A 12,106-nucleotide genomic window follows, 5' to 3' on the forward strand; every position below is an offset into this window, starting at 1 on the left:
CGATCATATTAAGAACACGCGTAATGACAGGCTCACGCATCACTCCAAATCTTGTGGGCCGCAGCCGTTTCTATTGCATGTACTGCCGTGAGTCAGAAATAACAACTCATACACGAAATTCATAATGCCGGTCCAAATTACAGACTTGCGTCACATTGCGTGCGTGCCCGTACGGAGTTATAATACAAACGTTTAAGTTCCACAAAAACCGATGCAAGCATGCGTGTCACTTGGTGTCACTCATGTTAATAAACAAGTGTGTCTTGGAAAACGTTGCTGCAAGAATCTATTGCTCTGTCGTTCTCGACTGTACACGTGCGCAAAGGCGCCTTTGCGCACGTGTACTCGTGCTACAGATATCCGGTCATAAATTGTGTAGTTGGTCAAGCTGATATGTTGCTTATTCTGCAGAGCTTAAACAAATAGTTCCTGGATTCTTAAAGCACTATGTATATATAACACATCATGGCCACGACAATGTGCCTAGTTGGCAGTGAAGTGTAGCTTTGCTATGGGATCAAGCCCGACAGATGCAGTGAATGTACTAAACATATTAGACCATGCAATGCCCGTGATATCCCCCATTACACATATATAAAGCTATGTAATGTGGTCACGTGATATCTCACGTATAATGTCACATGTTTTCATTAGAGTGTAATTGAGCAATATGGCATATGCGTGTTATTAGACAAGTGCGTTTAGTTAGGTTGCTGTATGATGTTTCGCACTCTTCCAACGTGTCTTTGTAATCTGAATGCCTTAATGATGACATCGCAGCACTTCGTGAGGAAGAATTTGACGATACGGAGGAAGACATCTTTGGAGGCAGCGGTGGTGGTGGTGGCGGTGGAAGTACTTCAACCCAGAGACCAGCCGTTGTGTTTGTTACGGGTCGCAAAGCAGGTGCGTATACCGAAGTGACTTGTTCCAGGTGAATTCCTATGATTTGTTGAACAAATGATTGTGGAAAGCAATACGCACACAGCACTATCAACTCAAATATTTACTGATATGACACAAATAGATATATGCTAGAACAATCACGTGGAAAGAAGGCAAAGGCAATTGTAAAAGTAAAACAAAACAAATTTGCCACCCCTTCTACTCTGCGAAGATTGTCGAACAGTGAAGCGGTGTAAGTTACAGCGATTGTTACACCATGCAAGTCAAAGTTCGCTAGCAGTCTATATTGTAATTTTTTTATTACCATTCTTTCGCCTCGTTTTCGCTTTTGCGTGCATTGCGTGGTTACCATGCTTTAAAAAAAGGCACGGCCTGCCGCGTCAGGCCGGCTGCAATGGAAGCGAGCATCCCAGCCATAGTTGCATTCACAGCCGCTTGGATGGCCCGAACAGCACTACTTGCGGGGGATGGGACGCGTTGGCATCCACGGGCAACGGCGTTTCTAACGGGTTGCGGGGCATGAGACGCGTCTACTTGCGGGGGATGGGACGCGTTGGCATCCACGGGCAACGGCGTTTCTAACGGGTTGCGGGGCATGAGACGCGTCGGCGTCCACGGGTGACGGCGTCCTAGCGCGTTCCTCACGCTTTTTCTACGACGTTCCCAGGTAATCCCCCTTGACCAAAGCTGCGTATATACAACCAACGCAACATGAAGTCCTCTCACATCCACTCCTCCCTTGACCCACTCTTTTCCTACACCGCCATTGGTTGGCACGCCTCACGCTCTCCCCCGCCAACGCGAGTATTGAACACCCCTCCCCGTTCTCCTTTTCATCTGCACTCTCTCGCAGCATTCTCACAGAGAGAACGATGTCACCCAAACCCCTTTCCCCTGTTGAGCTGTTATTTTCCTCTCCTCTCCCGCTAGGACACGTGACCCCTTTTTAGCGAAGTCCGACAATGACGGCACAGGGTCCGCATAAACAGCTTCTCTCTGAAAGCACCAGCTTAATGGTGCCCAACACATTGAGATGATTTTCCAGAGGCATACAATGCGACAAATTGTCGACCAACAATATACTGGAGAGGATTTCTTTAAAAAAATGTGTCACCGATCTCACGTGTCGCTTCGTCTTTCTACTTAGAAACCACCATGTTGTCCGACAACACGGATACGCAACCGTACTGTTTAAAATGTAATGATGCGATAGAATATGGTGGGCTCTTGAGAGAAGCTTTGTGTTGCATTAGGTTGTAATTGAAACAGCACCCGTTGTCGACGACGTAGCCTTTCCCGAATGATAGAGGCATATGCGGAATGTTTTCGGTTTTCTGTGGGGGGGAGGGGGGAGTTACCAGCTTTTCGAACCTTATATATATGATCCGAGAGACGCCAGTCTGTTGGTGGGGCGAGCGGCCTCAGGTTGTGAACTTAAACTGTCTCCTACTATGAGGTCTTGTATATACTCATAGAAGGCCATAACTGCAGTAAACAATTCTTCGAGGTCACACAACGTTTCTTCAAGTGCAACTGCTACCAAACATATTTTATATATATATATATATATATATATATATATAAACGTCCCAGCCATAGTTGCATTCGCGGCCGCTTGGCTGACCTGAACGGCGCTACTTGCGGGAGATGGGACGTGTTGGCATCCACGGGCAACGGTGTTTCTAATGGGTTGCGGGGCATGAGACGCGTGGGCGTCCACGGGTGACGGCGTCCTAGCGCGTTCCTCACGCTTTTTCTACGACGCTCCCAGGCAATCCCCCTTGACCAAAGCTGCGTATATACAACCAACGCAACATGAAGTCCTCTCACATCCACTCCTCCCTTGACCTACTCTTTTCCTACACCGCCATTGGTTGGCACGCCTGCACAATATATATATTGTGTCACAATATATATATTGTGACGTCTCGGGTGGGACGACGCTTATTAGGTTCGCGAGCTCGTCACCGAACCAGCGCAGCAGCTACGCGATAGTGATGATCACATATACAGGCGAAGAGGAGGATAGGTAAAGTGCGTGGATGTTGATAACCCCCCCCCCCCCCCCCCGTGAAAGTGGTCATCCCGGACGGCCGTCAAGGTGTCGAGGCACGCCGCGTGAAGGACTCCATGCGGGAGACGTAGACAACCTTGGTATTTCCACAACGGCGGTCTGTGCGGGCGTCAAAAGGAGTTACGCGATAGTTGACAGGCGAAGTTTGTCCAAGGGCTATGTTCGACCCGATGAACCGTGCCGGGAATGTTTCGCACAAACCAGGGGTGCGAACAGGAGTCAGGAGCATGACCTCGTCACCAGGTCGAGAAGAGAACAACGCTGTGGCATTCGGCGTAAATATTTTTTCGGTCTTGTTATCTGGCCTTTGTGTTCAGGCGAGCACGCTGGAGACCGTGGTCGAGTCGGGAAACGTATTCTTCGCACGATGATATAGATGAATTAGCCTTGGAGGTGAATGATGAAACGTCCAGAAAGAAAGTAGCGGAGCGTCCATAAACGAGGTAAAATGACGTGTACCCAGTTGTGCTCTGCACGGCCGTATTCTAGGCGAACATGTTGAATGGTAAATGGACATCCCAGTTTTTGTGGTCTGGTTGAATATAAGCGGCTATCATGTCGGCAAGTGTGCGATGGAACCGCTTGGTCAGACCGTTAGTCTGAGGGTGATAGCTTGAAGCTGTCTTGTGGGCGGTGCCGGAGGCTCGAAGAACTTCATTTGTGAAAGGAACGCCTTTCCACGGTCACTGAGCAGAAGGCGAGGAGCACCATGGCGCAAAATAATGGATTCAAGAACGAAGTGAGCAACTTCCGAAGCAGAGCCAGTAAGCACAGAAGCTGTCTCAGCATAGCGCATCAGATGGTCGACGGCAGTTACGATCCATCGATTGCCAGCAGTAGTGACCGGAAGGGGCCTGTAAAGGTCGATCCCAACAACCTCGAATGGCGCTGTTGGGCACGGAATCGGCTGTAAATGGCGGCAGGAGCAGATGTTGGGAGTTTGCGACACTGGCAAGGAGAACAGGAACAGACGTATCTCGCGACGCTAGCAGAAAGGCCAGACCAATAGAAACGACTTCGAACGCGGTCATAGGTTTTATGGAACCCAAAGTGGCCAGCTGTGAAATCATCAGGAAAGGCGTTCAAGACACGAAGTCTAAGAGATCGCGGTAGGACTGGCACCCAGCGTAGCCCGTCAGTATGGTAAATAGGGCGATACAGCACGCAAATGTCCCGCTTAAAGTGCGCGAGTTGGCGACGGAGGCGCGCGTTAGGTGGACGAGAAGCCCCGGAGAGGTGATCGATGAAGCGTTGACAGTACGGGCCAGCCAGCTGACGAGAGGCGAGTGGCTGATCGTCGTTTAAAGGCAGCTGGTGCATTGAGGCTAGGGAGGAAGCCGTAGAACTGTTGGACGAACTGGTTCGTCCGACACTTCTAGCGATTGCAGTGGTGTCGAGCTGGGCCGTAGGAAGCGGGCAGCGAGAAAAAGCATCGGCGTCTTGGTGTTTCCTTCCAGACTTGTAAACGATTTCGAAATCATACTGTTGGAGGCGTAAAATCCAGCGACCCAGGCGTCCAGAGAAGTTCTTGAGTGTGGAAAGCCAGCATAGGGCATGCTGATCCGTAACAATGGTGAAATTACGGCCGTGGAGATAAGGGCGAAACTTCTGTATCGACCAAACAACAGCCAGGCACTCTTGTTCAGTGATCGTTGCACCCAAATAACTTGCAGTGATCGGTGCAATACCATTGCACGGTGGTGGTTACAAACTGCTTTTTGGTGGGAAGACAAAGACACTGTCGCTGAATACATTGGAGGCCTCAGAATAAATTTTGTCGTTTATACACCTAATTCTGATTCTCAACAGGCTAAGGAAGGCATTATGTTTCATCGACGAGAACTAAAGGCTGAATCAGATTACAATGTATTTTCTTGTACTTTGTTTTTCTCACCAGCAGATGATCAGGGGAGGACAGTCCCACGAGGGCAGGCAGGCCCTGGAGTACCAGCAAGTCCTGGAGTGCCCGCAGGCCCTGCTGTACCGGCAGGCCCTGGTGTTCCGGCAGGCCCTGGTGTACCAGCAGGTCCTGGAGTGCCAGTAGGCCCTGGAGTACCAGCAGGTACTGGAGTGCCGGCAGGTCCTGGAGTGCCGGCAGGTCCTGGAGTGCCGGCAGGTCCTGGAGTGCCGGCAGGTCCTGGAGTACCGGCAGCTCCACGAGTACCGGCAGGTTCTGGAGTGCCGGCAGGTTCTGGAGTGCCGGCAGGTCCTGGAGTGCCGGCAGCTCCCGGAGTACCGGCAGGTCCTCGAGTGCCGGCAGGTTCGCGAGTGCCGGCAGCCCCTCGAGTGCCGGCAGGTCCGCCTACCATCGCGACTGCAACGTCTAATTCAAAAACTGCGACCACGCCAATACCAACAACGACTGTCGATCCGAAGACTAGTGAGTTGTGGCTTAAACTAAAGCTGCTTGCGTCTCTTTAATTCCAATGCAGTGAGAAAAAAATGTTGCACAGTGTGCAGCGTTGTTTGCACCCTGAGTATACCGCCAATCGGATTACATAATCCAAGCAATTTGACACAGACAAAACAAATTCATGATTTATATAAATGCAATACTGTCTGTAATATCTCACGGGCTTCAAAATGTCAACTCTTCTCGAACACAAGCTTCCGTTCTTGGGTGGATTCTGGGGTTTTACTTGTCAAAAATACGATTTCATTGAGGCACGCAGTAGGAGAAACTCCATATTAGTTGTAACCAAAGGGGGATCCTTACCGTGCCCCCATTGCACGGAACACGGGCGTTTTTGCATTTCGCCTGCATGGAACTGCAGCCGCCGTTGCCGGGATTAGATCTCGCGACCTCGTGCTTAGCAACGCAGCACGCCACCTAAGCCACCACCGCGGTTTACACGAAGTATTAAAGTAGATTCTAGTGGCGTATGTACATTGGAGGCTTTCAAATAAAGAATAGATAATTGCACTATTCGATTCAGTCTTGGAATCGAATAGTATTTATTCCTGGATACGAATACTGTTTGAATAGTTCCTGCATATGTCACAATGCGCACTGTGTGAGATCGAGCATAAAAATTGAGCGAAATTGGGACAAACATAGTCTCGGCGGCCATTGTACACGTACTCGTAAAACACCAGAACGCATGCATTAGAAATAACAGCAGTGCAGACAACAGAGAAGGTACGCACTGGTGTGGGCTGTATGACTGTGTCCATTCACCTTTTATTGGCCTTGAACGCCTAAACAGTCGTTATTACCACTGAAAAGTTAGCCCTGAAACTGAAAATAATGTCTTCATTTCCTCCTAATGCTCCATCTAAGCTTATTTATTAACAACGCTTCATAACGTGCAATATAATGAACAAAACTGCTAACGTTGTGAATGTACTAGCGTTTAAAGATACTTTCATGTAAAGGTAAAAGCAAATGCTCACTGCTCGACAACTACTCAAAATCATTCGATATTCGATTGGATTCCCTTATTCGAGTGGTATGCCATTCGTTCCTTAAAATTAGTCTTCGCACACTTGAAAAACCACATCCATCTTTAGAGTCAGGGTACAAATTTGAACTTGAGTGTGGAAATGCAGGCTGTTGGGCGGCCTAGATGTGTGTTCTTGGACTGCAATAGGCATAAAGATGAGAAAAAATCATACCTTGAATTTTGAAACAAATGAGCTTCTAATGAAGGTCACAATGTGAACCCGACACTTCCTACTCTGGAGGCAGCCGGTAAACATACAAGCAATAGTCCTCTCAACTTTTGTATACTGCCGAAATTCGCACCGCCAACAAAGCTTGCAGTAAATAAATATTTGTGCTAGCAGGCACGGATGTTCCCTAATATCAACAGCTCGGTGTTTAATGTTGTACCTTTCTTTGGCTTTGTTAATTACGTTCATTCGAGCAAGATACTTCAGATGGAACTTAAGCTTGGTGCCAAGTCGGAGTTCTCTGATCAAATGCATGTAAAGCGGAAATCTTATGTTTAGAAAATGTGTTGTATTTGAAAGAAAAAGGAAAATTGCAGCAGATCTAGGAAGCCTGGTTGTTTTATACAAAGCCAGTAATATTGCTGCCCAAACGAGCAAAAATACTTAAGTTAAAAAAATAGATGCTGGAAGTTTCATATCCGTACATCTGCCTCAAAATTATAGAAAGCAGTTTCTTCAGCTGCCTCTGTTACAGGATTTAAAGTGGACAAGTTTGATCCGTGTGTCTGTAACACAGAATCCGAACTGGCTTCGTGTATGGGCCGGACCGAGTTCATCATGACGTGGCACTGACAGATGTAGTGGCACATGGTAGAAGTAATCAGGTTTATCGGCGCTGTGCAGGTTAGCGCTGCTGTACAAGAATGTACCCAAATACATCAGAAGCGCAGGAAAAGACTGCACAAGATTTAACAACCATAGCGCTTTTCCAATTATTCTTATGTAATGAACCAACGAGCTGTTTTCGACCCTTCGGCTTGACGGAATATGGCCGTTAGAGCTATTTCTTGTGTACCTTTTTGAGGTTCAAAAAATTCATAATTGCTGAAAATACATGAAGCGCTAATCAACAGTGCACATTTAAATGTAGACTACCGCGCTTCGCTGCGATTCGGACAATCTTCTGAAATAAAAATACGTGAAATCACAATAAGCTTTTATCGAGTGGCGCTTTTTATGGGAAAATTGGCGAAGCAGCATATTGAAAGTCAAATGAGCACAAAATGTTTGGCAGACATGACATCCGGAACTTCGCCAGGCGCTATATTCGAAGTCCTTTTGTTCTGAGCGCATTTGGATTGTATCGTGCCAAACCATTTGACAATTATGATTTGCCACTTACTAGCCGAATGCCCAACATTGCTTCAATGCTACTAGAGCTCTCAACATACCTCAACGAACGCTTCGTTTTCTGAAAAGGGCGACCTCGTTTAGCGCAAAACGTAATACCTCCTTGCAAATTTTAACGATAACCGGAAGTACTCTGTCTTGATGTGTCCACATTCTTCCCGCTGTACTAAGTCCAGTGTATGCCCGTCATTCAGCCTAACAAGAAAGCGCTGCAAATGCATAATCTAAAACTTTCCATGCCATTCTAACTTACAGCTGCGGGCTTGTCGTAGGGTGTTGAAGAAGCGCGTTCATTTTGATAGGTTCCAGCATACCACCTGGTGTTTCTACGAAGACTTAAGGAATATATAAAAATAGCTGTTTGCAAAAATAAAAGGAGCGATTCTTCGGAGACATTTCGTCAATGATGGCGACCGCGGAGTCAAGGGTGATACGTGGAAATTATTCGCTAATTAACAAAAAAAGATTTAACTTTCAAACCTTTAGTTTCAGTGAGCTTATCGTAAATGGGAAATAGAAGCGAGCTCTCCGTAAAAGCGATATCAACCAGAGGATCTGAAGAAATGCAGTTAACCTACGGAACGTTGGCACGACGAACTTTGGCTATCGGAGTGCACGTAACCGAAACTGAGACGCTGCTGCGAGCTCACAACCGCGTCCCTAGAGGTAACGTTCTACTTACGTCACCCATAAGCGGCCAGCCAGCATACAGGATTTGGGCTGCCCGAAGGAACTGTCCTTTTAGTTAAAACAGCAATGTTTATGTATGACTTCATGTGTTTGCATAAACACCGTCTAGATATGAATCCGCCATAGTTATTAGAACATTTTTTGAGCAACTAACCAAGTGCGACAGAGATCTGTTGGAAAACGCTCCCTCTAGAAGTGATGTTTCTTCTCCTGCAGAGAGGCCACTGCCGCTCGGATCTCTTATTTGCACGCTGCGCAATCCATACAGCGACCATTTATTGCGAGTCCCACCCGACGGGCTGTGCTCGATCATTGTGGCCTACCCGTTTTACGAACCCTTTGGAGACACACTCTACCCCATGAAGTACTACTCATTCAGAGGTTTTGACCATGTTGTGGAAGAGGCAGAAAGGCAGAACAAGACAGAGTTTGGCATCGGCATCGATTACAGGTATGTACTGCGGTGGCCTTAGCAATGTAAGAGCGAACTGTTAATAGGCAATATTTGCTAAATTGTTAGGTGCACTATTACTGTCATGCATGATTGGAAACTTCTAGAAATACGTCAGAAGAAAAAAACAACTACTGTTATAACTGACCACCTCCTGCCAACAGCAAGCCTACCATCTTCCGCATTTCTTTACTACGATGTCTACTAGCTAACATATGTAGGCTACTGTAAGCCAAATACAGCCCGCACAAATTATTGCTACAATAATATATTTGGAATCATGTCCATTGCTCCTAATATAACTTTAAATGAACAAACCCGACTTCCTCGCTGACAGGGCTTCTAGAAAAGTAATGGACGACCGGCGACAAGGCGGGTTTCTCGTGGAATTGTAGTTGCTATATTGCCTTTGCGAAGCAGACTTTTCTCATCCGACAAATAACTTCAAGCCGCAAAACTGGCTGCGAAAAATGTCGTGAGCGCCTCCATTATGGATGCCTAGCCGCACTCTTGATGACGGAGATTAGGTCACGCAATTTTTTTGTTCCGAAAACGCTTTGAGTGTGGTGCGCTAGCAACGCGCCAGATGGTCGATGCAAACATAATGACTCGCGTTTGCGCTCTATTTTTCTATCCTGCGCAAAGACTAAAACATATAACAACTGTAAACACTTCTAAATAAAGTTTTGAACCGCGATGTTTCATTCGGGATGTATTTCGAATTGGCAATTTGTCAACCGATCTCAGTACATTCGAGTTAAGAGCGCTTGTAACAAACTGGTTAGGTCAATAAATAATCAAGCAGAACACGACTGCTCATCCTGTTTTCGATAAGGTGAGTGGACATCCGATTTAAGTTTGCCGATGCTTACATACTTATTACTATTACTAACACTATTACTAGCATTAGCTGAAACTTCTGATCATTATACAAAGCTTGACTCCACCAACACTGTAGATACTATCGCACGAGTTACTGTAATACATTTACATTTTGCACTGTAGAAGCGAGAAAATGAAAATGCAACGAAAAAAAAGTTTTTTTAGAGATACTTCAAGCTGGAAACTTTATTGGGCTATCCTGCGAATATTTCAACTGCCTAGAACAAGTGATGGCTCGGAATGCATTCGCAGCCTTCGGAAGGCACGTTATTTGAATCGCATGCCCGAATAAACGGAGCGAGTCCTGGCACTTGCAACTAGATGAACGAAAGCTAAAAATTTCGGAAGTGATATCACTTTAAACTATCTTCAAAGAAGCTGTGTCGTCTGATATATTTCATTGATGGATTTCACTGAATCACATGGTCGATGATTATGACCACTTTGAATTCCAATGCATGAATTCAAATGCATAGTTAGAGGCAGATACCATTTCCTATCCCTCACATCGAAGCGCTCCAGCCTGAGTCAAACGATGTCTCAAAAGTTCTGTTACGCCATTTGTAGAGAATAACTTTCATATACAAACAAAAGCCCATGAACTATGCGGGGTGCCTATTCATATCGCAAGGATAATCTATTCTTCCTGTGATTGATGACAGCAAAAGATTATATTATTCTTGTTTTGATGTTCAGCTTTTGTAGGAATATTGCGAACATGACAGCAATTGCCAATGACCCCATGACCAAGACAGCCATGGACTATTTGTGGAGCAAGCGATTTTACCACTACGGGCAAGTTAACCCTCCCCTCGTAAATTATGGTGGATCCGTAGAAGCTGTCAACACCGAGTGTTCCAAAGGCCTACAGGTTAGTTTTCTGAAAACTTCAAAAGCATACTTTCTCGGCTGTTAGATCCACTGCAGCCTTGCACTGCCATGTGAAAGTGATAACGCGCGGACGAAATTCATACCTGCCCAATGCCGATACACAGCGACGGTGGGCTGTCTTGCATAAACGGAACCATTGCTTGTACCTTTCCTACACCAAAATCTCCTTACTTTTTTCAGTTTAACGAATTATTTAATTTATTTTAACAGCGGAGGAGTTTAAGCCGGGCTTACGGCCGGCTTAGACGCCACAAAAGCTTAAAAGGGTCCAAACGCGATGTCATATACCTCGGTGAACTAGCGAATCTCAGCCTGGATAAGCATGGCCAAGCATGGTTGGGACTACTTAAGCTTAGTCAATCATCGATAGCCAATCAATAGCCAATCAGTCGCTAATCGATAATCAATCACTAATCAATGAATTCCGGAAAATGCTGGGGATGACTTGGTAGTACTTAGCCTAGCCCAAATACGTGGCCAATACCTTGCGATAGCCACTCGATAGTCAATCTATAGCTGATCCCTCAAAATTCCGGGAAATGGTGGGGATGACTTGGTAGGGCTTAGCCTAGCCCAAAAGCCAGGACTAGCTAGGTGCCCATGAGCTCCGCTTTCTCTTTAGCATTACGCCTCCAGAGCAAGCTACGCTATTTCTTTATTTCTCCATAAGGGCCCGAAGGCATTACATAAGGATAGAAGTATAAAATACTTCATGGTCGAATATAAGCCGTCTTTAAGTAGAACTTAGGCGAAACAAGCATTATTTGCAAACTTTAGAGGATATTGTTAAGGAACCATTATTTCACATGCTTTTCCGACTAACCGATAATTGGCTTTATATATGGGGATATACTTCATTGGTAACATCACCCTGATCAACATCAACCTTTAGAGGACCGACCGCCATCCTTACAATATTCGAAGACGCTACGCGAAGTACCAGCCCAAGTATTGGTGCATAAGTATTGGGCATCAGTACGCCAACACCATTTCGGACCCTACAAGATCATCTGACGTATTGGCGCATTCGACTATGCGGTCGCGCCAGACAGCATTAAGCAAGAACAGCGGCGACTCAGTGACACAGCAAAAAAAAACAATATCATAATTCAGTAAACTGCGCTTAATAATAGATATAACGCGAACAAAATGATTGCAGTATACAACACTTTCAAATATACCGCTAATTCGCCAACGTGACTGTTTTGTAAAACCCTTGTAATGTTGTGATAAGTTCACGTGGACTGTAAGCGTATTTATATATTTGTCCGCTGTACGTGCCACATCAGCAGTTCAGAAAAAGCCCAAATAGACAGCGCACTAGGCGGACGCTCGCAGAATACCCCCTTCCTCCCCTGCGTTCTCGAGGAATTGTGCCTCAGGTTTTTACTGTGTATATCAATATTCAT

The 12,106-nt window shown here is 46.1% G+C and overlaps 1 protein-coding gene across 1 annotated transcript; it reads right to left on the reverse strand.

Moving 5' to 3' along the window:
• Positions 1-1,331: 1,331 nt before the first annotated feature.
• LOC119448992 (cerebellar degeneration-related antigen 1-like) lies at positions 1,332-10,834 on the reverse strand. The gene is made up of 3 exons (XM_037712192.1): positions 10,781-10,834; positions 4,875-5,282; positions 1,332-1,436 (listed from the first exon to the last, which is right to left on the reverse strand). Exons 1-3 carry the CDS (start codon positions 10,832-10,834, stop codon positions 1,332-1,334), a joined length of 567 nt encoding a protein of 188 aa, XP_037568120.1.
• Between the last annotated feature and the right edge of the window lie 1,272 nt (positions 10,835-12,106).

The sequence above is a fragment of the Dermacentor silvarum genome, chromosome 4 (assembly GCF_013339745.2).
Source record: "Dermacentor silvarum isolate Dsil-2018 chromosome 4, BIME_Dsil_1.4, whole genome shotgun sequence".
Lineage (NCBI taxonomy): Eukaryota > Metazoa > Arthropoda > Arachnida > Ixodida > Ixodidae > Dermacentor > Dermacentor silvarum.

Excerpts from the sequence above, each read along its gene's own strand:
- LOC119448992 (XM_037712192.1), bottom strand. The coding sequence starts at position 10,834 with ATGGTTCCGTTTATGCAAGACAGCCCACCGTCGCTGTGTATCGGCATT. Across the intron at positions 5,283-10,780 it reads TGTGTATCGGCATTGGGCAG|GCGGACCTGCCGGCACTCGA; the intron begins GTATGAATTTCG and ends TCGCGATGGTAG. Across the intron at positions 1,437-4,874 it reads CCTCCCCTGATCATCTGCTG|ACGCGTCTCATGCCCCGCAA; the intron begins GTGAGAAAAACA and ends CCCCGCAAGTAG.